This window comes from Mangifera indica, chromosome 1 (genome assembly GCF_011075055.1).
Source record: "Mangifera indica cultivar Alphonso chromosome 1, CATAS_Mindica_2.1, whole genome shotgun sequence".
In the NCBI taxonomy this organism is placed as follows: domain Eukaryota; kingdom Viridiplantae; phylum Streptophyta; class Magnoliopsida; order Sapindales; family Anacardiaceae; genus Mangifera; species Mangifera indica.
This window is the reverse complement of record NC_058137.1, coordinates 23,609,452-23,631,749: the sequence shown is the minus strand read 5'-3', so window position 1 is coordinate 23,631,749 and position 22,298 is coordinate 23,609,452. Positions and strand designations below refer to the sequence as shown.

The 22,298-nt window shown below is 29.9% G+C and overlaps 1 protein-coding gene and 1 pseudogene across 1 annotated transcript; one reads left to right on the top strand and one right to left on the bottom strand.

Annotated features, from left to right (window-relative positions):
• Positions 1-5,125: 5,125 nt before the first annotated feature.
• Positions 5,126-9,943, bottom strand: LOC123227495 (importin subunit beta-1). Its single transcript, XM_044652359.1, has 3 exons — positions 9,787-9,943; positions 6,413-8,836; positions 5,126-6,304 (listed from the first exon to the last, which is right to left on the bottom strand). Exons 2-3 carry the CDS (start codon positions 8,827-8,829, stop codon positions 6,106-6,108), a joined length of 2,616 nt encoding a protein of 871 aa, XP_044508294.1. The 5' UTR covers positions 8,830-8,836; positions 9,787-9,943; the 3' UTR covers positions 5,126-6,105.
• Positions 9,944-14,502: 4,559 nt separating this feature from the next.
• LOC123194616 lies at positions 14,503-16,704 on the top strand (annotated as a pseudogene).
• The last annotated feature ends 5,594 nt before the right edge of the window (positions 16,705-22,298 follow it).

Sequence of the window (22,298 nt, the reverse complement as noted above, 5' to 3'; positions counted from 1 at the left end):
TCATATATATGAAAAAAAGGTGGTGGGAAATGGTGGGATGAACCCCACCCAATAGCAACAGAATTATTATGATGAAATGCATTAGCCAAAATAAAGTCAACTGCACTATTTCATACCGAAGAAAACTATGTTTATAAACAAATTTTATTAATTTTTTTATACAATTTAACGTGACAATATATGATTGCGTGATATGAATATTTATTTTTTTTCGTTACTTCAAAATAACTCAATAAAAAATTACCACATTAGATTATATGAATAAATTAATAAGATTTATTTGTATATATAATATTATTTTTTTATACACGTTACATCAAGCAAAAAGGAATAACATAAATAAAACACACCATTTTGCTTATAAATTGTATGCATGTGGACAAAGAAAAGAGTCCCCTGCATGGCTCACAATTGAAAGCCAAGGCTTTTGGGCATGTATCTTTTGTTTGCCATCAACTTATTCAAAATCAAATTGCATTAGTCAATTTGCTTTTCTCCATCTCTCTGTAAAAGACGAATAATTAATTATAATGCTCCACTATCGAATCACTATTGCTAGTCATTTTGTCTTCTTTGTAAAACTTCAGGTTCCCATTGTTTCAAGCTTTCAAGTGGCTTAGTAATTAATTACTTAAGAATATTTAGTCATTAATTGTAACAATTAAAACAATGGAAAGTTGCTTAAGAATGTATGCACTTTAGACAACAATAAAAAGGTAAGTTCTATTTTTTCATAATAGGTTAAAAATAAAATTATGTATGTATACTTTTAATTATATAATTGGGTATATAATTAATGTGTTTTTATATAATTTAGTGTATTTAAATTATTTATGTTTTTATATGATTGGCTTAAAAAATTATTTATGGTTTTATTACTCTAATAACTCTAATAAAATATTAATTATTAACTATAATAATCGGCCCAAAATCAATCAAAGAGAATTTAAAATTTTGTTTTTATGCTCAAAGTATCATTTCTTTACCGTTCAAGCTATCATTCCAAACAAAATTTGATGAACTTTGTGTATAATATGAACATGGTATGAGATCTGACCATCAAGCAGTGTTGTCCAAACCCAAATCTTCCTCTAAGATTTCCTTTTCCGTGGTACCAAAAGCCATTTTTCGCTGCTTTCATAATCACTTTTTAAGTCAATAGAATTAGATGGAGACAAGGCAAACATTGTGAGTGGCCTTCACATGAACCCATTTCAAAGGGTTGAATTTTCATCTAGTGGGGGGCTAGAGATAAATATATAGAGCACTACTAAAAGCTTTTAACAAAAACATTATCTAATTTTTTATTAAATTAGAACTCCCCAACACTAATTTATTTTTAATCATTTATCTAGACACTAAAATGTCTGGTTATAATCATCTTTAGGAGACAATATGTTTTTAATTATAATGCTTAATTAAGCTAATGAGGCTGGTGATTCACTAATAAAACTTGATCAGATTCTATTTCTAGAAAGAGTTCTAGGTTGTCGGCAACAAAATGACGGTCTTTATTAGTGCAAACAAGCTCACACCTACACAATTATGATACAATTTGACCCTATCAATGTGAAGTCGATTAAATTATGTATAAGATAAGGCAAAGAGAAATAAAACCTATTTATATATTATTCAAATTCGTATCAAAGCAAAATCAGATCAGTTTTAATGGATGATTTTGATCAAATCAAATCATTTTAACACCGTTTTAGGCCACCAAAACTGTGGGTAGAGCTTTGAGGAAGAAGATGAAATGTTGTGCTTCTACTCTTAAAGGATAACTTAAGTGGTAAATGAGTGAGATTTTAAGTCTAAGAGTAAAAATTTAAATCTCATCTGATAATATTTCAAGATTAAACTTTTGACTTATCTAATATAGTGTAGTGGTTATGAAGTCGGTTACTAGATTTGAGGTTTTTCCTATTTGATGTGATGTGATCCGACTCAAACGCGATTGAAAAAAAAAGAGATGACGTTAGGCTACCATTATAAATGTGATGTGAGTGCCACCATGTATGTATGTAGTAAAGCAGTGGATGAGGATGGGATTTGCCGATTTTGTTCATTTTTTGAAGTCCTTTTTTATGAGATTTCAGAACCACACTCCCACTAAGACAATGCAGTGAACTAAATTGAATCAAAGATTTAGAGAAGAAAAGTAGTTACTGTAAAAATCCAAAATGAATAGTCTCTTCCACTTCGACTAAAACGAATGAATTCCTGCCGCAGATGGTGTCCAAACTCCAAACCACCCATCTAAAAATATCAATCACAGAAAATCTGTTGCGTTCTCCGTCACTTTTCATGTTGATCAAGACCTCTCGATGTTCTTCCAGTGAAGGGTCCTCAATGTTCAGCAATGCACAGCAAGAATTTTGGCTATCACTAAACGTAATGTACACCAAGCTTTATATGTTTGGTTCTGCCATGGAACATAGGATTAGAAGCTAAGACTCTTGCACTCAAATTATCACACCATATAACAACTTGGGAGAAACAACTCACCTGAAATTTTGCAAAAAGATTTTTAAGCCAAGCTATTTCAATGGAGTTTTAACTTAGAGCTCTATATTCAGCTTTTGTGGAAGAGAGGGTTACTAGCTTTTGCTTCCAAGAAGAACATTGGATCAGACTGTTCCCAAGAAACACACAACAACCACTGATATAAGAGAGCCTACCTCTACCATTGTAACCGAGTGGGAGCCTTTAGAAGCTGGCTCAGTTTGTTCACAACATAAGACGTGTTAGTCTTGTAGCACTCCAATAGGAATTTTCAAAAAAAAAAAATCACTATCTCTAATAAATAATTTTTCTTAATTTTTTATTAATATTACAAATTATGCGAATAATATTTTAAAATAATTATACTAAATGAAATAGTATTTTAATTTTTTTATTATATTCAATCAAATATAATAATTATTTATATATATTATTTTTTATTAAATATAATAATAATTTATAATTAGTAATTATTTAAATAATTTGTATCTATGATAATTTTTTATTTTACGAAATTCACTGGCAATAAATCTTGTAGCAAAGATTGACCATTAATAGTGAGATCTTTTTGGTCATGGCTCAATATGATGTCGCTGAGAAGTTGTATTCAACATTTCTAAAGATAGATCCTTCAATTCATCATTCCAAATCATTCAAGGTACCATCAAATATCCAAGTTTCATACCTCTTAATAATCGGTCTATTTTCCATTGTCAACTTTCAATTAGTCGAGTGAATAAAATTAAAAGTAATATTATGTATATATATTTTTTGTATATAATTTGAATACACAAATGATATATTATTATGTGATTGGATATTATTTTATCTTTAATTCAAAATCATCAAATTACATAAAGATTCATTACTTGTATACTCAAATTGTGAACAAATTAAAAGCATAGTTTGATTGTAAAGTGAATGTGGTGAACTAGATATTAAGATCCGTGGAAGGATGCTCAAAATTATTCTCTTTCTTTGATTAGTTTTTTTACAAGCAAAATCATAAAATGCATTCATCCTTTGTAGTGCTTTGGCCAACCTTTTAGGGTAAAGAAGGGAGTTCGTTGGAGCTGGAGATGGTGGCTGCAGGGGAGAAGAAAAAAAATCCAAGGTTTGAGAGAAAAATATGACTTTTCAAAGTTAAAATATTTTACGCAAAACGAAAATTGTTAGTTTTTAAAATTTAGTGGAGAAAATATAATGAAATTTGTATTTTAAAATTATTTTTATAAAAAAATGATTTTATTTTTATCTTTAACTGAAAATTTTAATATAAATTAGCGTATGGGTTAGACTTTGAATTTTTTAAATCTTATAGGTGTGTATTTATTTTAGCATTAAAATTTGGGTGGGAAATAGTCCTTCAGCCTTAAAATTATTACATTTTCTGCGTTCAAACAAGTAACATTAGAAATTCAAATATTGTAATATAGTTGTATTGTCTTCAGAAAATAATTATTGTTGTTTAATATACAAAATCTGGCAAAAAACATAAATACTTTTTTTCCTGATCTGATTATAAATAAAATGAACAAAGCATTAATTAATTATAATTCTTATAAAAAATGGACAAAATAATAAGTGTTTAAATCAGAGAAAATTATTTTTATTATAGAATTCTTAAATTATATAAAATTTAAAAATAATAGTATAAAATATGTAAATTAAGAAATTAAGAAAATAAAAAATTTTAAACAAAATACATAGGTATATGTTATTGGGTGCATTATTTGTTTGTTTTTTCTTGTTGTCGGTATTAACTCCTTTTTTTTTCTTAATCTGATTATTTTTAATTTTACCCCCATCTAACACATTAAACAAACGGTCCTTTTTATTTGGATGAAAACGTTACTATATATAATATTTAGGTTCGAAGTTCATTTCATCACACTTTTGGATCTATCCACCATAAATCTTAAGGGTGTATATGATTTAATACACCATGTTTCAAGTATAATCCATACCATGATCACAAAATTATTCGTATCAATTAAATATACAAATAAATATATACTTATATATGCTATCATATAATTAAATATTAATATATTTTTAACTCAAAATTATTCAATTATATAATGACAAAAATTAGGTATACATGTTTATATTCTTAGAATAAATATATATAATTTTAGAGAAAAAGACTATTTTCTACCCAACTTTTAGGTTATTCTCAAACCTACACCATGAGAGATGAAAAACCTCTATTTTCACTTATGACCAAACTGTCGTTCAAATTTTCAGCTAAGAACAAGGTAAAATTGTAATTGTTCATTTTATTTTTAGAATTTGGTTATCCAACTAATTTTTTTATAAAAATAATTCCCTTTTAATAATCGATGGAAACTTTTAAATTTTCAATTAAAAAATCTTGGTCCATTTAGAAAATATATATTTTATTTCTTCACAATAATGTTTCAATGAAGATGGAAAATTACATTATATTAAAATGGACCCTCTTAAGGCTGGAAGTAAAATTAAATAAAACATCGTAAACATGGATTATAAATTTCTTAAATCAATTTAAACGTTCCCAAATTAAATCTTATTGACACGTGCATAACATCGAGCACAACTAAACATCAATAAAATAAAATAAAATAATTCAAAGATAAAAGAATTCACAAAAATTTAATTTCATAACATAACTTGAAAAATAACATATGATAAGAGGCAAGACCACAAATACAATGCCTCATTCAGACCTAGAAATGTCATCACAGTTCGTGACATTTCAATATACCACTCCCTCTACAATCGCAAACACAGAATACGATTACAGAAACTTACCCCCGAATAAAATAAAATTCTGTACTTTGATAAAAATGAAGCAAGACAAACTGCAGGAAAAAAAGATAAACAAAACCTTCTATGAAAAAATGCATGTATTCGACCTGTTTGACTGAGGATGATGCTATGAATATGAGATATGAATGATGCAGCTAAATGCAAATTGGTATGATGTCAATTTGGGTGAAACACACTCCCACCAAGTTTACAAAAATAAGATGTAGGAGATCGAATACAACCCGACCATGACAGATGATGCGGACTCAATCAGTAATGAGGACTGGTTGAAGGAAGAAGATTTCCAAAATGCCAGTGGTTTTCACGTGTCACAACTAGGTAACCAACTCCTCGCAGTTGTTCATTCCAGCCACCTAAAACCGTGTGGGTAATGCGCACCAATACGGTCTAATCTGTAATAAAGTTTTGGTGCCACCACTAGAGCCAACAAATCTACCACTGATGATGTACTACTTTGTATAACGAAGCATTTCGCTGTTAGCTCCTTCTCTTACTCCCCCAACTTCAATCTTTCTTGATCAATAATAATTTTATTTTGATTTAAGTTTTTTTTTTTTTTTGTATGGAGGAATTCACCAACTTCATCAATGTGCCACTACCCACTTCCTCCATGACTTAAAACGACCCGACCCTTGGTGCTGATGCAAGAGTTAGCAACAACTAGAAGAACATGACTTCTGTTGTCTGAATATGGTGATGACCTGACACATGCAATGCTTGACCACAACTCAACACACCCAAATGCATGCAGGGACTTGTAAAAGGAAAAGAATATGCACAGTGGCAATAGCCTCAAACAGAAATGGCCTTAGTAATGGCCAACTTGGCCCATTCAGCAGATTCTTTAATCATATGGTCATCAGAAGACAAGCATTCATTTAAGAAGTCTTTGCTTGAAAGAGATTGCTGAATCAAAGAACCTGCATTACTTCCCAGTGTATCTGCAAGATCTCCAAGAAGCCCAATAGCTGTCTTCATCACCACGTCATCCCTACAGTTGAACAAGAAAAGAAAGTTATAAACCATAACAGAATATAATACACACACACACACACTCCACAAACTGTAGGTAACTAAAGATTTTTTAAGTATAACTCACATGTCTTTCTCCATGTACATGCTATCCAAGAACTGAAGGATATGAGGTGCATAAGGAATCAAGAGCTGGGTTTTTGGAGAGTTCTTAAACCCTTGGAAAATCCCAGAATAAGCCTCCAAAATCCCGTTTCTCAAAGAATTGGTGTACTCTGTCATATCATCATCTGCACCTGATGTGTGGGCAGACAAATCAGCTGCACTCTGGAGCATGGGCATGGCATACATTAAGTACTTCTCAAAGTTTTCTCCTATTGCCAGTGCTATATCACCAAAGCATGAAAATATGGGTGGCTTAACAGACCGATGCAGCTGGTTGCTTGATAAATCTTTGAGAAGTTGTGTCATAATCCCATCACAATAAGGAAGAACTTTTTCCTCCAATGCTCTGCAAATATCTCCCACCACACCCACAGTAACAGCACACACTTGATACTCCTCAAAATTTTGAAGACCCATTTCCAAATATTTATAGAACTCTGGCATGTATTTAGCAAAATCAGGGCCTGTTGCATAGGCAAGGGCTCCAATGGCAAGCATAGCCTCCTCATGGACAGTTGCGCTTCTGCAAGCAAAAACGCTCAGGAAAAGTCCCATGATCTGATCCGCATATTGCATAAAGACATACTTAGTTGGCTCCGCTGACCCTAGCTTCTGAATAATGACCTGCAAGCAACCACAAAGAAGTCCTTGCAACTCACTCTGTTTTTCTCTATCATCAGATGAAAGTTTCTGCCCCTCAAGAGTCTTGTGAAGCTCCATCATGATGACAGGTACCAGTTGTAACACCATGGGTGCTGTTTCATCAGTTGAAGACCTAACCACCTCATTCAATGTTTCATATGCAGCAGTCCTTAATCGTGATTCACCAGCATCTTCTCTGTGAGTGACAGTGAGAAGGGACTGAACAATTTCCTGGAAAAAGGGAGTCAGAGGAGATGATGGGCCCACATCCTCATAACCTTGGGCAAGAAAATAGAGAGCACCACAGGCCTTCTCAGCAACATTCGGAGTGTCCTTCATACTCTGCAGCAAAACTGTGATGATCTGCTGACAATTTGTCGGTGTAATTATGGGTGTATCTATGGTCGAACTGTGAAGCAATTCAAAAATCCTTCCTAGGGTCCAAGCAGAAGTGTCTTTCACATGGTTGTTTGGATCCTTTGTTAAAGCATTGAGCATGAAATTTAAAGCAACATTAACAACATGTATTAACTTCTCAGGTGAAGGACCCTCCAAGATTGAACCAAAAGCATAAGTGGCTGCCTCCCTTTGCCTCCAATCTGGTTTTGTTATGTTTTCTTCAATGAAGGGGATGACAAGGGGAACTATATCATCTCCAACTGTCCGTGCAACCAAACCCAGACAAGTGCCCCCAGCCATTGCAATATTCCATGCCCCCTCATCCTGATCCTGATCCTCCTCTTGCTTAAGGAGTGTCTCCAAAAGCATTGGAACAAGTGCAGGAAGTGCCTGCTTAATAAAATAAAAGCAAGGAATATCAGAGTCCCCAGTAAAATCACCCCCATATTCTTCCAAGATATCTATTTCTTCATCACAAATTGAACTCCAGAACTCAATGGCTTGAAGAGCAACAGGCTCCTTGTCTTCTCTCACGGCCTTCGCTGTGATGATATAAATATCCTGCATATAAGGTGCTAATTTTTCATAGTATGTTGATGAAATGGACACAAGACACTCAAAAGCTGCCTGTCTTATCTTCAAATCTGGCGATTGTGTTGCCTCACAGACAACCCTCATGATATAATCACGCTCCATGTCATTGCTAAAGTTTGCCTGAGCAAAGCTCAGGGCATTGTACAAGGCTCGAGTAGCAGCAAGGCGAACATCATTGTTCCCTTCATTAGCATTCATACCTTGAACCACAGCGGTAAGTATTTTATTTACATGATCTTGATCAATGGCATCAGGAGACACTTCCTCACATAAGTAACCAAGAGTTTCCAAAGTGGCTTGCTTAATATGAGCTGGCAGCTGGTGAATATTTGATAAAAGTGAAACTATCAGCTCAGGCCATTGTTTCTGTGGCAACTCAATGCCTGCAACCTTGGCAACAACTTGAGATGCAGTTGAGCGAGCATCAGGTACAGGAGATGTCAGGGTCTTCAACAAACATGCCTTGATCTGAGTCTTCACATTGACATCCAATGACAGCCATCTTTGCACAAGTTCAAATTTTCTGTGTTGTTCCTTGGCATCCAAGGCATTTTTAAGAATCAAACCTGCTAATTTACGGCTATCAATAGGCTTGTCATCATTTGCTAACTCCCCAGAGAGAGACAGTAAGAAACCAGGAAGATTTTGCTCCTGAAATTGTTTCAAACTATCTTCTGCATGTTTCCGCACAGTTCCATCTATCGATTGTGCATTCAAAAGAACCTGGGTAACTTCCATTGCCATATTTTATCTGAAAGCATCAGTTATTTAATCAGTCTGATGCATTTCCTTCAAAACTTACTACACTTGAAAAAAACACTCAAACCCAATCACAAACCAATAAAGAACTAAAAACAGCATAGAATAAATACGATGAAATGACCAAGCATACAAATGCCCCAATGGAGCAGAATTAAAAGTATCAACAGAATGGGCTAAAAGTCATCCATTATTTACCCGTTCAACATATGAATGAATACTAAACTTATGGACACTGAATAGGAGAAAGTTGAAAATAAATTCAGCAGATTAAATAGATGAACTAATAATCAACAACAGTATCACATAAGTTTGCACATGAATCACAAAATCAGCTATATACATTTTGTTTCTACAAAAACCAAACAACATACTCTACTATTAAAAATCAAGCCCTTAGTAGCAATCAATACATAAATCAAAATAAAAAATCACACAATCACACTATCATACTGTCAGAAATAACATACTATCATAGAAAAAAACTACAAAATCAGAGAGTAAGCGCATCATCTTTAATTAATCAATCAATCGTAATATTATTCTTATTTAATTCTTGTGCCAAAATTAAGCTACAGCAAACACTGAATAAATCAATCAACATCAATCAATTAGATAAAATTCTATAAGATCTATAAAGCTCAATTAAATCTGCAATAAATTTAAATCTTGATCCATTAAGACCCAGAAAATTTATTAAACTATAATAAAAGATCAAATCAGATTGGATCCGAAAAACATCTTACAATTGGGTCAAAATAATTAAAATATGACAAATAAATAGACAATTAAAACAGAAACTATACAGCTAAATTAGTAGAAAGTTTCAGATCCAATTATGAATTCATCCAAACTAAAAGCGATAAAAGGACTGAAACCCGACTGAATGCTGGTTATTGAATAGCATGATTAGGAATTCAAAAGCAGAAACGATGGAATCACCTGCAGATGACGAAACCGATTGCGGCAATGCTGTCACTGATTCAGAAGAGTGAAACGGCGCGTACTGAAACCCTAAGAGAAAGACAAAGAAAGATGAAAGATAGTGAGAGACGCGGACGTCAAGTGAAGCTGTGCTTGCATAAAACTAATCTGAAAATTTGTTGTTAAAATTCGAGGGACTTATCGCATACTGATGGTCTATTTAAAATATTTTCTACACCCTCGCTTTTACCTTTATCAGGAAGTCAGCAACAGTTCATTTTGATTTTTTTATCATCTGAGAATAATTTTAAATTTTTTAAAGTTTCAATAAAATCATAAAATTCTCAATAATGTTTGTAGACTGATAGTGAGACGTAGAAAACATATGCTATCATTTTTATTTTTTTAAATAAAATTATATCCATAATTATATAAATAAATAATGATATATTATTATATAATTAGATATTATTTAATTTTTAATTTTAAATTATCAAATCACATAAAATACGTCATTTTTTATATACAAAATTATGTATATAATATCACTATTTTCTTTTAAGCCTAATGATTTTTTCCATTCAAGATTTGATAAAATGATGATTTTTATTTTAAGTTTGAAAAATAGATTCTTCACTTATATGTTGAATTTGTTAAATAATTTATAAAAACATTGAAAAGATTTAAAAAAAAAAAAGCCTCTAGTTAAATAATATTGTACCCACAAAAGTTTATTAAACAAGTTTTATACCCTTAATTACTAATATAAGTATAGATATGGATGTTAATAACATATAATTATTTATGTGGGGTAAATTGCTAGTTTAAAAATTTTTAAGGGGTTTTTTTTATTTTAAAAATTTTATGTCTCTCTTTAGTTTTAAAAATTACAATTACACCTCCAAATAAATGAATAGATTATAGCAAATTAGGGATATGAATGATATATTAAAAATATTACAACTATAAATATGTTTTTAAAATATATGAAAGGAAGATGTAATTTCTTAAACAAGATAGAAAAACATATCTATATGCCCCTTATAAGTTTTAAAAAATAACATTTACACCCTCATTTATAGAGCATATTATGATATTCAAATAAAATAACTAACTAATCTTTAATAATTAAAACTAACTATTAATTGTCATAGACAAGTCAAAATTTAACTTTGTTAAATTTATAAGATAAAAATTTGTTATTTTATCAAACCTTGGATAGAAAATAGTCTTTTAACACTAAAACTTAACACGAGGAATTTTTTATTCTAACGCATAAGAAAGACCTCAAAAAGAATTTTTGTCAATTTGATACTCCACTTATTAGAAGAATTCGTGGTATATGACTTAATTATATATAATTATTTTAACGGCAATCTTATTACTAATATGTGAAATATGTTTTATTTGAATAAAAATATAAATATTTTTTATTTATTCGAGAAACAAATCATGCAATAGATTAGATTGCAAAAAAGTGTCTTGCTTTCACAGATTTTTTTTTTTTTAATGTTTTTTGAGGTTTCTCTTAAACTTGAACAAATCCTAAAATATGATTTTAGATGAATCTTAACTCCTCCTTGATTTATTTATTTATTTTATTTTTGAGGTTTGTCTCTTGTTTTACCCAAGAAAAAAAAAAAAAAAAAGCTAAAACATGACTAACATCAAAATGTCTACTTGTAAATTTCTTATTATACAATGTGGCCAAGGCAGTGATGTTCTAAGAAAAAGAAAAAAAAAAGAAAATTTTAATAAATAAAATTTATTTAGATTTTTGTTGTGCATATTAAAGTAGTTAATATATTATATTTATGATATTTGAAATAGTAGGTTAATTTTAATTTTGCTTAATTTTGTTATTTAATATATTTATATTGTATTTAGAATGTATAAAAAAAAGATTTTTTTATGGGTACGGGGAGGAAATTTTTTCCCACGGGGACAAGGAGAGGATGAGATTTTTCTTTGCGGGGACGGGAATTCATATCCCCGCACGGGGACGGGGATTGATATCCCCTACGGGTATGGGGACGAGGATTGAGATCCCCTCCCCGCCCCTCCACGTTGCCATCTCTATTACCGTTGAATTTATTTATATATTTAGAAAATTGGATGGACATTATTCAGAGGACAAAGCCGACCAAAAATTGTACTATGTAATGAGTTTTTGGTTTGAAAAATATTTTATTACTATAAAAAATAAATTATTTTAAAAATTAATAATAAATTATTATTATATTTAATTAAAATAAATAAATATAAATAATTATTATATTTAAAAAATTATAATAAAATTATAATAAAATATTATTTTATTTAAATATTTTTGAGATTTTGTTATAAAAAATTAATTAAAAATGAGATATTATTTCGTTTAGATGTCTTTGTATTATATTAATTAAAAATGAAGGTATTTTAGTATTAATAAATTAATAAATAAGTATAAAATTAAAATAAAATTAAGATTATTTTGTTAATATTTTAATATCTAATATAAAAGTGATAATTAGATAATCACTTATTTACCTATCACATTACTATTAGTTATAGGTTAAAAGACTTATTCCTATCCAAGGTATAGTAAAATCTTAAACTCTCATTTCTTCACTTTCAAAAATTCAAATACTCACCTATAAGTAAATTTTCGTTAAAAATTTCAGTTAATTTTAGAGGTAAAATCGTTATTTAATAAAAAATTAGATTTTATTACATTTTCCTCCCCAAGTTTAAAAAACTCACAATTTTTCTTCCAACTCAAAGTTTGAAAATACCCTCTTAGGGTTTGTTTCTCTCATCTCCAACATCAAGTGATGATCTATGGTAGTTAGTCGTCATCTCTCTCACCTTATATTTCCCTATAATCTCTCTCTTACCTCTCTGACTATATTTGACCAAGACGAAGACGTCATTTTTATCTCAGACAAAAATGAATGGTTTCGTATGAGACGAATGCGCCTCGTCTTTATTTCTTATATAATTTGGTCTTAGTCTCAATCGAAGACAATTGAAGTGGTAAGGGAGAGAGATCGGAAGGAGAGATAAAGTAGGAGGGAGGACAGTCGAAGGTCTGAGATTGTTAATCGATGTCGAAGAGAAAATAAACAAATCTTAGGGGATATTTATCATTTTTTAAACTTTCAGTTAAAAAAATTGTGAATTTTTTAAATATGAAGAGAAAAATGTGATGAAACTTAAAATTTTTATTAAATGATAATTTTATCTTTAATATAGCTAAATTTTTTTAATAATAAATTATTTATAAATAAATATTTAGGTTTAGAAAAATTAAAAAGTAAGAATTTACTGTACCTCGGATGGATATAAGTCTTTTGGCCTTAGTAAGAAAGAGTTACTTTTTCTTTTTTTTCGGGACAAATCAAACCGAAAAACCAAACGCCCCTTTTATATATATATATATATATATATATTGATTTGACATCCAAATTTTAAAAAAAGAGTTAACGTGTGGATCCCACCGTAGATTGTTAAATAATAATTAAAACACTAATCTTACAACTTTCCACCAGCCTTGGTTCATGTTTCATCATGTATGTCATGCTTCAGAATTTAGCCTTCATAACTACACGACACTTAAGCTTTTACCCTTTATAGAGCACGTAATTATGGAAATATTCGTTGTGCCTTTTGTCTGGTCTAATAATAAACATGATGATAATCATTTTACCAAATAGATACATGATAATGAACAATGGTAAATAATGCCATTCAAAACATTTTAATTTTATTTTTTTGTATTCAGTTGCCTGTATTGATTGAATAGATAATTTTAGATTTAATAATTAAATATATAATTATTGTATTAAATAAATTAAAATTTTATAAACATAATAAAAATTTAAACCATATCTTCTCTTAAAAATTATAATATTTCATTAATTTGTTAACCTTTAAAATTTATTCAAAATAGTTTTTTGAAATGAATCTTATAAAATATTAACCATAATTTTATAACATTTAACAGTGAGTCAAAAGAAAGTGTGGGTGTTTCTAGGTATTATCAGCGAACTTATACTTATATTCCAAATTTTATATAATATTTTCTGCAATTGTTGTCCTAATTTCAGTTTAAATTATGTAAATTTTGTCTTTGTTGGTTTCCATATTTGATTATCTCTTGTTTTATTTGATAATCACGATTAATAACAAAAAATAAAATAAAATATTTTATTATTTTATTTGAAAAAATATATGTATTCACTCTGTACCCTTTTAATTTATAGAAACAATTATTCAGTATATAAAATCTAAAGCCATTTTGTCGTTGCTTTATCAAATATAATTATTTACTTTGTTTTATCACTAAAATTACTTAATCAAATATTACTATATCAACTTATACATAAAAATTTATATAATTTATTTATACAAATTACGGAATCTTCATTTGTATTATCATTTGTATTAGTTAAATGGAATCGTTGACAACAATACTATTCCTACAAAACCTTAATCTGTAAATGATATTGATCCTATCCATTTATCGTATTATCTTTGAGTAATATAATTATTTATTTATTTATTTTATTATTAAAATTATTCAATCAAATGTTATCATATTAAATTATAAATAAGATTTATATAATTTATTTATTTATTCATGTTAAATTAACCTTAATCGGGAAGTCGCTGACAATACGATTCCTACAAAGACGTATACCTGCATCTGATATGGACTCATCAATCTGTAATTTTACAGGTAACAAAATTAATTGACAATTTGCTCAACATAGATGTCCGCTGTCTCCTTTCCCTGGCTATTAATTCTCCAATGGCATTAGCCTGAAACCAATCCAGTGTTAAGCCAGTGTTCTGTTTTCCAAGGCTTTCAGCTATAAGAAAATCAAAAATGGATATTTTCTTCTGCATGTTGTGGCTTCTCTTGCCATGGCTGTCAATCATATCCCTGAGAAGACTCAAACCAGGCTCAAGAAAGCTTCCTCCAGGGCCTCCAAAATATCCACTCATCGGAAACCTCTTTGATCTAGGAAACAAACCTCACAAGTCTTTAGCAAAACTTGCCAAGATACATGGCCCCATTATTACTCTGAAACTTGGCCAGGTGACCACCGTCGTCATTTCTTCTAAATCCATGGCCAAACAAGTCCTTCAAACTTATGACAAATCTTTCTGTGACCGAAGTATTCCTGACTCTCTCCTTGCCCACCAACACCATGAATTTGGCATGCCATGGCTGCCGGCCTCCGCAGAATGGAGAAATCTCAGAAAAATATGCAACTCGTATATTTTCTCTAGCAAGAAAGTTGAAGAAGATCAAGATTTAAGGCGCAAGAAAGTGCAAGAGCTCGTTGCTTATGTTGAAGAAAGTTGTGATGCTGGTAGAGCAATAAATATCGGCCAAGCGGCTTTCACTGCTAATCTTAATATGTTGTCTCGCACAATTTTCTCTGTTGATTTGGCGGATACTAGTTCAGATACGGCTCAAGAGTTTAAGGAGCTTGTGTGGAATATTATGATGGACATGGGGAAACCTAATTTGGCCGATCATTTTCCGGTGCTGAAAATGATCGACCCGCAAGGTATTCGGCGGCGCATGGAAACTAATATCGGAAAGATGTTTGAGCTCTTTGATCGCTTGATTAATCAACGTTTGAAGCTACGAGATGGTCGTAATAATGAAGACATGCTAGATATTCTCCTCAATATCACCCAAGAGATCGATATAAATTGCATCAAACATTTATTTCTGGTTAATTCTTTTACTTCTATTTTATTTAAAAACCCCATGTTATTTAGAGTTTTTTTTTTTAAAACCCCATGTTATTTAGAGATGGTATCAGGCCAAATAGAAAACGAATACTCTAATTTTTGTCTCTGCTCCTATTCCTGTAAGTTAAACCTTTTCTCATGTGTGTCCTATCCCTAATATGGAGATAATGGATAATTCTTGTCTCTTTCCCACAAGAAAAATTATCTCTCTTTCTCCTCTTCATCCCTTTGGAGAAACTTTCCCTCTCATTCCTTTGTTAAAACATATTTGTAATAATCCAATATTTTAAAGATAATTCAATAGATAAGTCTTTAAGATAAGTATAAAAGAAAGAATAAACCACAAAGGGACAAGACAAGTAGAAGACGAATCAAGATATTTTCATCTCAGTTTCCACTCTACTCTTATTTCTGCTCTCATTTCCATCCTTATCTTTGTTCTTACCAAAGTATCCCATCTCCAACCGCATAAAAATGGGACAAAAACCCAATTTAGGGGTCTGATTGCCATCTCTACTATTATTTTTCAATATTAATGGTTTTTGTGTTTTTTAAAAATTAATTAACAGGATTTGTTTCTGGCCGGCACTGACACAACTTCAAGCACATTGGAATGGGCGATGGCAGAACCGCTCCTGAACCCAGAAGCTTTATCAAAAGCTCAACTGGAATTGGAGCAAACTATTGGCAACAGGAGCCAAGTTGAAGAATCAGACATCTCCGATTTACCTTATTTACAAGCAATTATCAAAGAAACTTTGCGGTTGCACCCGCCAACTCCATTATTACTGCCTAAAACTCAGCGGTTTCACAGTCCCAAAGGATGCAAAAGTTTTGGTGAATGTATGGGCGATCGGCAGAGATGCAACAACATGGGACAATCCAAACTCTTTTATACCAGAGAGGTTCTTGGGTTCGGAGATTGACTTTAAAGGCCAACATTTTGAGCTCATCCCGTTCGGTGGTGGACGGCGAATATGCCCCGCTGTGTTAATGGCAATCAAAATGTTATATTTAATGTTGGCTTCTCTGATTCACTCCTTTGATTGGAAGCTTGAGGATGAAGAGATGGATATGGAAGACAAGTTTGGCATCACGTTACAGAAAGCCCATCCACTATGCGCGATTCCTATAGCTCGCCTTTTTAATTAATTATTTCAATTTTTCTGTTAGGGCGTTTGGTATGTTTAGTATATTTAATAAAATTTAATAAATATAAATAATTATTATTTTTAATTAAAGATAATAAAAAAATATTAATAAATTATTTTATTTAAATATTTTTAGATATAATTATTTTTCAATAATTTTATATTATTTATTATATTAATTAAAAATAAATTTATTTTTATCTCAAAAAATTAATAAATAATAATATAATATAATAAAATAAGATTATTTTAGTAATCTTTTAATATATAAAAAAAATATAATAATTAAATTACTATTTATATTATATGTCATATCACTATTAATAAAAATAAGATAATATAAATAATAAAAAATATATTATCAAAATAAACTTTAAATCTTTTAAATCAAACAATCCTGTAGAGATGCGCAATTCATTATACTTTTTGGGTGTCAAATTGTCAAGTACCACTAAAAAGTGACATATTTTAAATTTAAAATTGGCGTGAATTTAATTTATTTTAAAGAGAACATTTTCACCCCAATGTTTTCCTTTAAAACCCTATGATTTCAAACATAGTCAATGTTGAAGATATTCAATGCACTATAAATCAAACAAACAAAAATTAAGCAAACAATTATTAATCATCAATCAAGTAGAATCCAACAAACAATAATCAATCAAGCAAGCAAGCAATCATCAATGAATCTCGAAGATCAAGCCAAAAGATCAAGCAATTAAATAATCTCACTAATCAAATTAATAATCAATCATCAATCAATTCCATAAATTAAATAATCTATCAACCACAAAGATTAAATAATCAAGAAACCGATTTTTCGAATTTTATTTCTTCTTATAACTCAATGTATATTAGTATAAATAATAACTTTTGGTACATAAATTTACACACAAAAGAAATACAATTCATTTATAATTTTCAATCAAAATCATCTCATCTTTTCATCCTCTCGTCTCAAAATTTGAACCCATTCATTCTTCCTTTCCATCTCATCCATTTCGGAAGTTTAACCTTGCCATAAACTTGAAATGCCGAAGCTTGCTCTGCCACCCTTACTTGTCGTAGCCTTGGGCCTTGTGGTGCCGAGGCTTTATGACCGACCAAAGCAACAACTTCTCGGCTTATGAAGCTGCATTTATTTGGGATTGGTTTATTTTGATTTAGTTTTATTTTTGTTTTCCTTTGTTTGATTGTTATGGTTTTGGTTACATTGGACTATAAATAAGATAATATAATTTTAAATTAAAGTTAAATAATACTATTTATTAATTCTCAAAATCATACACATATTATAACATATCTTTTAATTCTATTTTCAAACGAAATCAAATTATTAGAGGTACAATACTAATCAAAATTATTTTTAAAAATAATTTTTAGTTAAATCATATAATTTAAATTTAAAACTTACTGTAATTTTAGATAGAAAAATTTTAGAGAGAGCAAAAAAATTAAAATGTAGGTTGAAGAAGTAAATTTTTTCAACCAATAAGATAAAGAGATAACAAACACGAGATATTGAATTATAATATATTTTTTTCTATGAAAGGGTTAATTATTATTTTTTAAATCTTGAAGGAACATATCTTAAATTTCAAATTATACCTTTTTTTCCCCCCAAATTTATATCTATAAAAACCACAAATACACTTAAAATAAACGGAAGCTATCCAAAATAAAGCAAAACCCAATTAAAATTATCTTATTGTTTTGTTTTTAGTGGTAAGGATTTTTTTATTGAAAGTTTGAAGTTTATTTATTATTTGGGTTCAACAAGGAACACATATATAAATTTTTTTTCTATTATTTGGTATTTTTTTAAGTTGAAAATTATGCTTATTCGGGATAGATTTTGTTTATTATGAGTAATATTTATGGTTTTTGTTGTAATAAACTTGGGGGAAAGAAGTTAATTTGGATACTTTGTGGATATCCCTAAATTATCTACCTAAGTGAAAATTATTTTGGTCATTAATTTTAAATAAAAACAAAAATTAATACCATTAATTTTTAACAACATTAGTGATTAGATCCAATTTTAGTGTGATAATATAAATTTGGTTAATTTAAAAATAACAACGGAAAATTTGATTTTAAAAAAATTATACAAACTTGTAAGTTTTATCCATATAGTTTTAAAAATTAATAATTTTTTAAATTTATTTTAAAAAGTTATATTTTTAATATGTTATCTAAGGTTTCTATATTTTAGAGTTAATAGTCATTCCTCAAAGTTTAAAATATTGCACTTATGTCCTATAAAATTTATTCTCTTTTTGACAATTCTTTTTATCTACATTTCACTCTAATGCATCATCAACCTATCACCGACATCTTTTCTCTCTTGTTAGTGGTTTTTTGACACAAAAGCCGCAAAAAATCCTATGAAAATGACTAGATTTATTGTACAAATTTATATAACAAAATTGCACAAATTCATACAATGGAGCTATGCGTCAACCAACAACAAACAAATAGATATGAGGAGTATATATGCAACAAGAAGCCAGATTTTTAACAACTTGCAATGCTTGTGGTTGAGACCTTTATTACAACAAAACACTTGTTCGTGTGGCATATTGTGAAAACAAGAAGCCACGCTTGGTATCCTGACTATATTTTGTGAAAACTATTCAACAGTGGACTTTTAGCATATTGGCAACCGTGGCATACCGGGTCCATTAGAGATAAATCAAGATACAGTGGAGCCAAATTGTGCTTGAATAAAATATAAAAAATTTCTGAAAAACATCCCCTATCGTTTTCATTATTAATGAGATTTAAAGTTTATACCAGAATGATTATTACTGATCGAATTATATTTTATTTTTAATTTAAAATTATTTAATTATATAATAATATATATAAAATAAATATATATAATTTTATTAATTATGATATATATTCAACTTCTATGCAAAGAACGATTATTGATGGTACAAGAAACGTACAAATTAATAGATAAAATTTTATGTATTCTTGAAGAGCTAGATCCACCTAAAAAATTATAAGAAAACCCTGCAATCGGTTGAAGAATTTTTGTTATAAAATATATATATATATATAATAAGTTTGATTTGATAAAACTCAAATTCAAGTTAAACTAATTTTAACTTGATTTAAAATGAGTCAAATTTAAATTTAAACTTAAATTCACTAAACATTTCTCAAAATTATTTAAACTTAATTAGTTTAAATTCAATTCAAATTTATCCGTGCATCTATAAAAAAAAAAAAGAAGAAGTTCAACTCATTAGGTTTTGACTATGATGCGGTATTTAATGTCCTCATTAACTCCCCCTATTTGATCTAAAGATTTTTTTCAAGCAATTGATAATGCCAACCCCGACGTCAACTTGCAGTGATGAAGATTGTTGGCCGATGATTTGAACATGGGAGTTAAATTGTATAGGTGTTTTAAAATTTTAATTTTATATATCATTTATCAAATATTATATTATATTATATGATATAATTTTTAATAAATAAAATAATTATCAATGTCTCATTGATATTAAGGTTAGAAAATAGTATCTATCTCAAATTATCTTCGATTTACATTGTTTGACTTTCGTAGTAATGAGAGATGGTATTGAACTTAGCAACAACTCAATCTCACTATTGTCGTATATTTAATTCATTATAATTTTTATATGCCTCTCAATATAGGGAATTACCAACGTTTTAATATCCATTTGTCAACAATTACATTAAATTGCTCATGTACAAGACGATTTGGGGTCTTAAGTTAAACGATCACATATATCATAGTTTTTTAGGAGATATGTTTTATATACATTGGGTTACCAACTTACAATCTATATGAAATCTTTTTAATAGGTCATTTTGACGGATATATTTATTCAACATGCACTCATATGTTATAATAGATTGTCAATAAATAACTGTGACATAATAGATCTGTCATTATCTTTTGGTATGAAAATTTAATACTATAAAAGTCCCAACTATATTATTTATCCTAGGTTTGAATAAAATCAGTATTGCAAACATTTCTGGCGTGACCACTATTTGCATATATATGGTTCTCACAATCAAAGATACATATAGATTCTCTATTACAGTTTTATTATCCTAAGAACATTTATTTTATTACAAATGTGAAATACCAGTGAAGAATTGTTAATAAGATACATAATATACGAAATAATACAGATTGACTCGAGAGTATCTGCCATACAAAATTGAGAGATCTTTTCATGTTTCATTGCAAGCACCGCACATAATGAACAAAAGTTGACCCATGTCTAGAATCCAAAACGTCATAGCTGCTAATACCATTGTTCCTGTGACTCCAAATTTATATTTCAAAAGCCAAGAAAGAAGCAGCTGAATTAACACTAAGTTGCCGCCAGGTGGGTGGGTGATAATTTTGTTCATGCTTTGTGCTTGTACTAACATGTGGCAGCTATAGGCTACAATGACGGCAAACATCACACGAATGATCCAAACGGAACCGATTTCTGCCACTTCTGTAATATACTCTTCCTGGCAGATACATCTCAGACGTCTTTACAACCTCTAAATTATGTTGAAGGTCCAGACTTAACCCTCTATCTCTGTATTCAGTAACAAAGTCCAAAAACACAGCCTTTTTCCTGTCTATTATCTTTCACTAATTCCACAATTGTTGATGCAGGTTCCAGAAATCAAGTTTAGGGAAAATTTGAAGAATTGGAGTTATGGGTTTAGGGAGGTCGGGAAATCGAGTTTAGGCTTAATTGAGTTAATTCAGGAAATCAATTAGTTTTAGATTGGTAAGGAAATCATGTGCAAGGGTGATGTATGGAATTAGAATAATGAGGTTTTTTTTTTTTAAAACAAAATGACTTTCTTTTATTCTTCAACAAAATATCATTTTGTTACAAAAATTAAAAATAAAAAGAGGTACTCCGCTAGATACCCGAATTAATATTTAAAGAGTAGTATTATGTATACAAATAATATGTATAATTTTATATATAAATAATAATATATCATCATGTGATTGAATAGTTTTAAATTAAAAATAAAATAATATTCAATCTTATGCTAGCTCCGTGAGTTGTCTTCCAGTTAAGTTGTGTATTGGTCGACGCATAGATTCGTGGGATAAATCTACCATTTTTAATCAGATTTTTGATGATTTTAAATCGAAAAACCACTAGTGAGGGAGAGAAATTACTGGTGGTAGGGTTCACGACAAACTGAAAAAAATTGCCGAAAAAAATGGTCATAAAAAAAGAAATAAAATTTTAAGAGTGTAAGTGTAATATTTAAAAGGCCAAAGGATTATCCCCCCCCCCCCCCCCCCCCCCCCCCCCCCCCAAAGGTATGCTGCATTCTCAAGTTTCTCTATTAACTATAAAAATATCAAATACCTACCCATGAGTAGTTAAATTTAACGGAACCCTAACATCTTAAAATTTTATCTCTTTTTCTCCCCTTAACCCCTAAAAACTAACTAACTATTTTCCTTTAGGCCAAGTTTTAAAAAATACCATTCCCCCCCCCCCCCCCTTAGGGTTTAGTTTTCAATCCCCGATGTCAAATTCGACGACGAAGCCTTCCTGACACACCACCATGCTTCGACAGCCTCTCTTCTCTCCTCTGGAACGCTGATCG

What these genes read in the sequence shown, in the direction of transcription:
- LOC123227495 (XM_044652359.1), bottom strand. Translation starts at nt 8,829, where the DNA reads ATGGCAATGGAAGTTACCCAGGTTCTTTTGAATGCACAATCGATAGAT. An exon ending in ATGTACATGGAGAAAGACAT is followed by an intron (nt 6,305 to 6,412) that starts GTGAGTTATACT and finishes GTTCAACTGTAG; the next exon opens with GGATGACGTGGTGATGAAGA.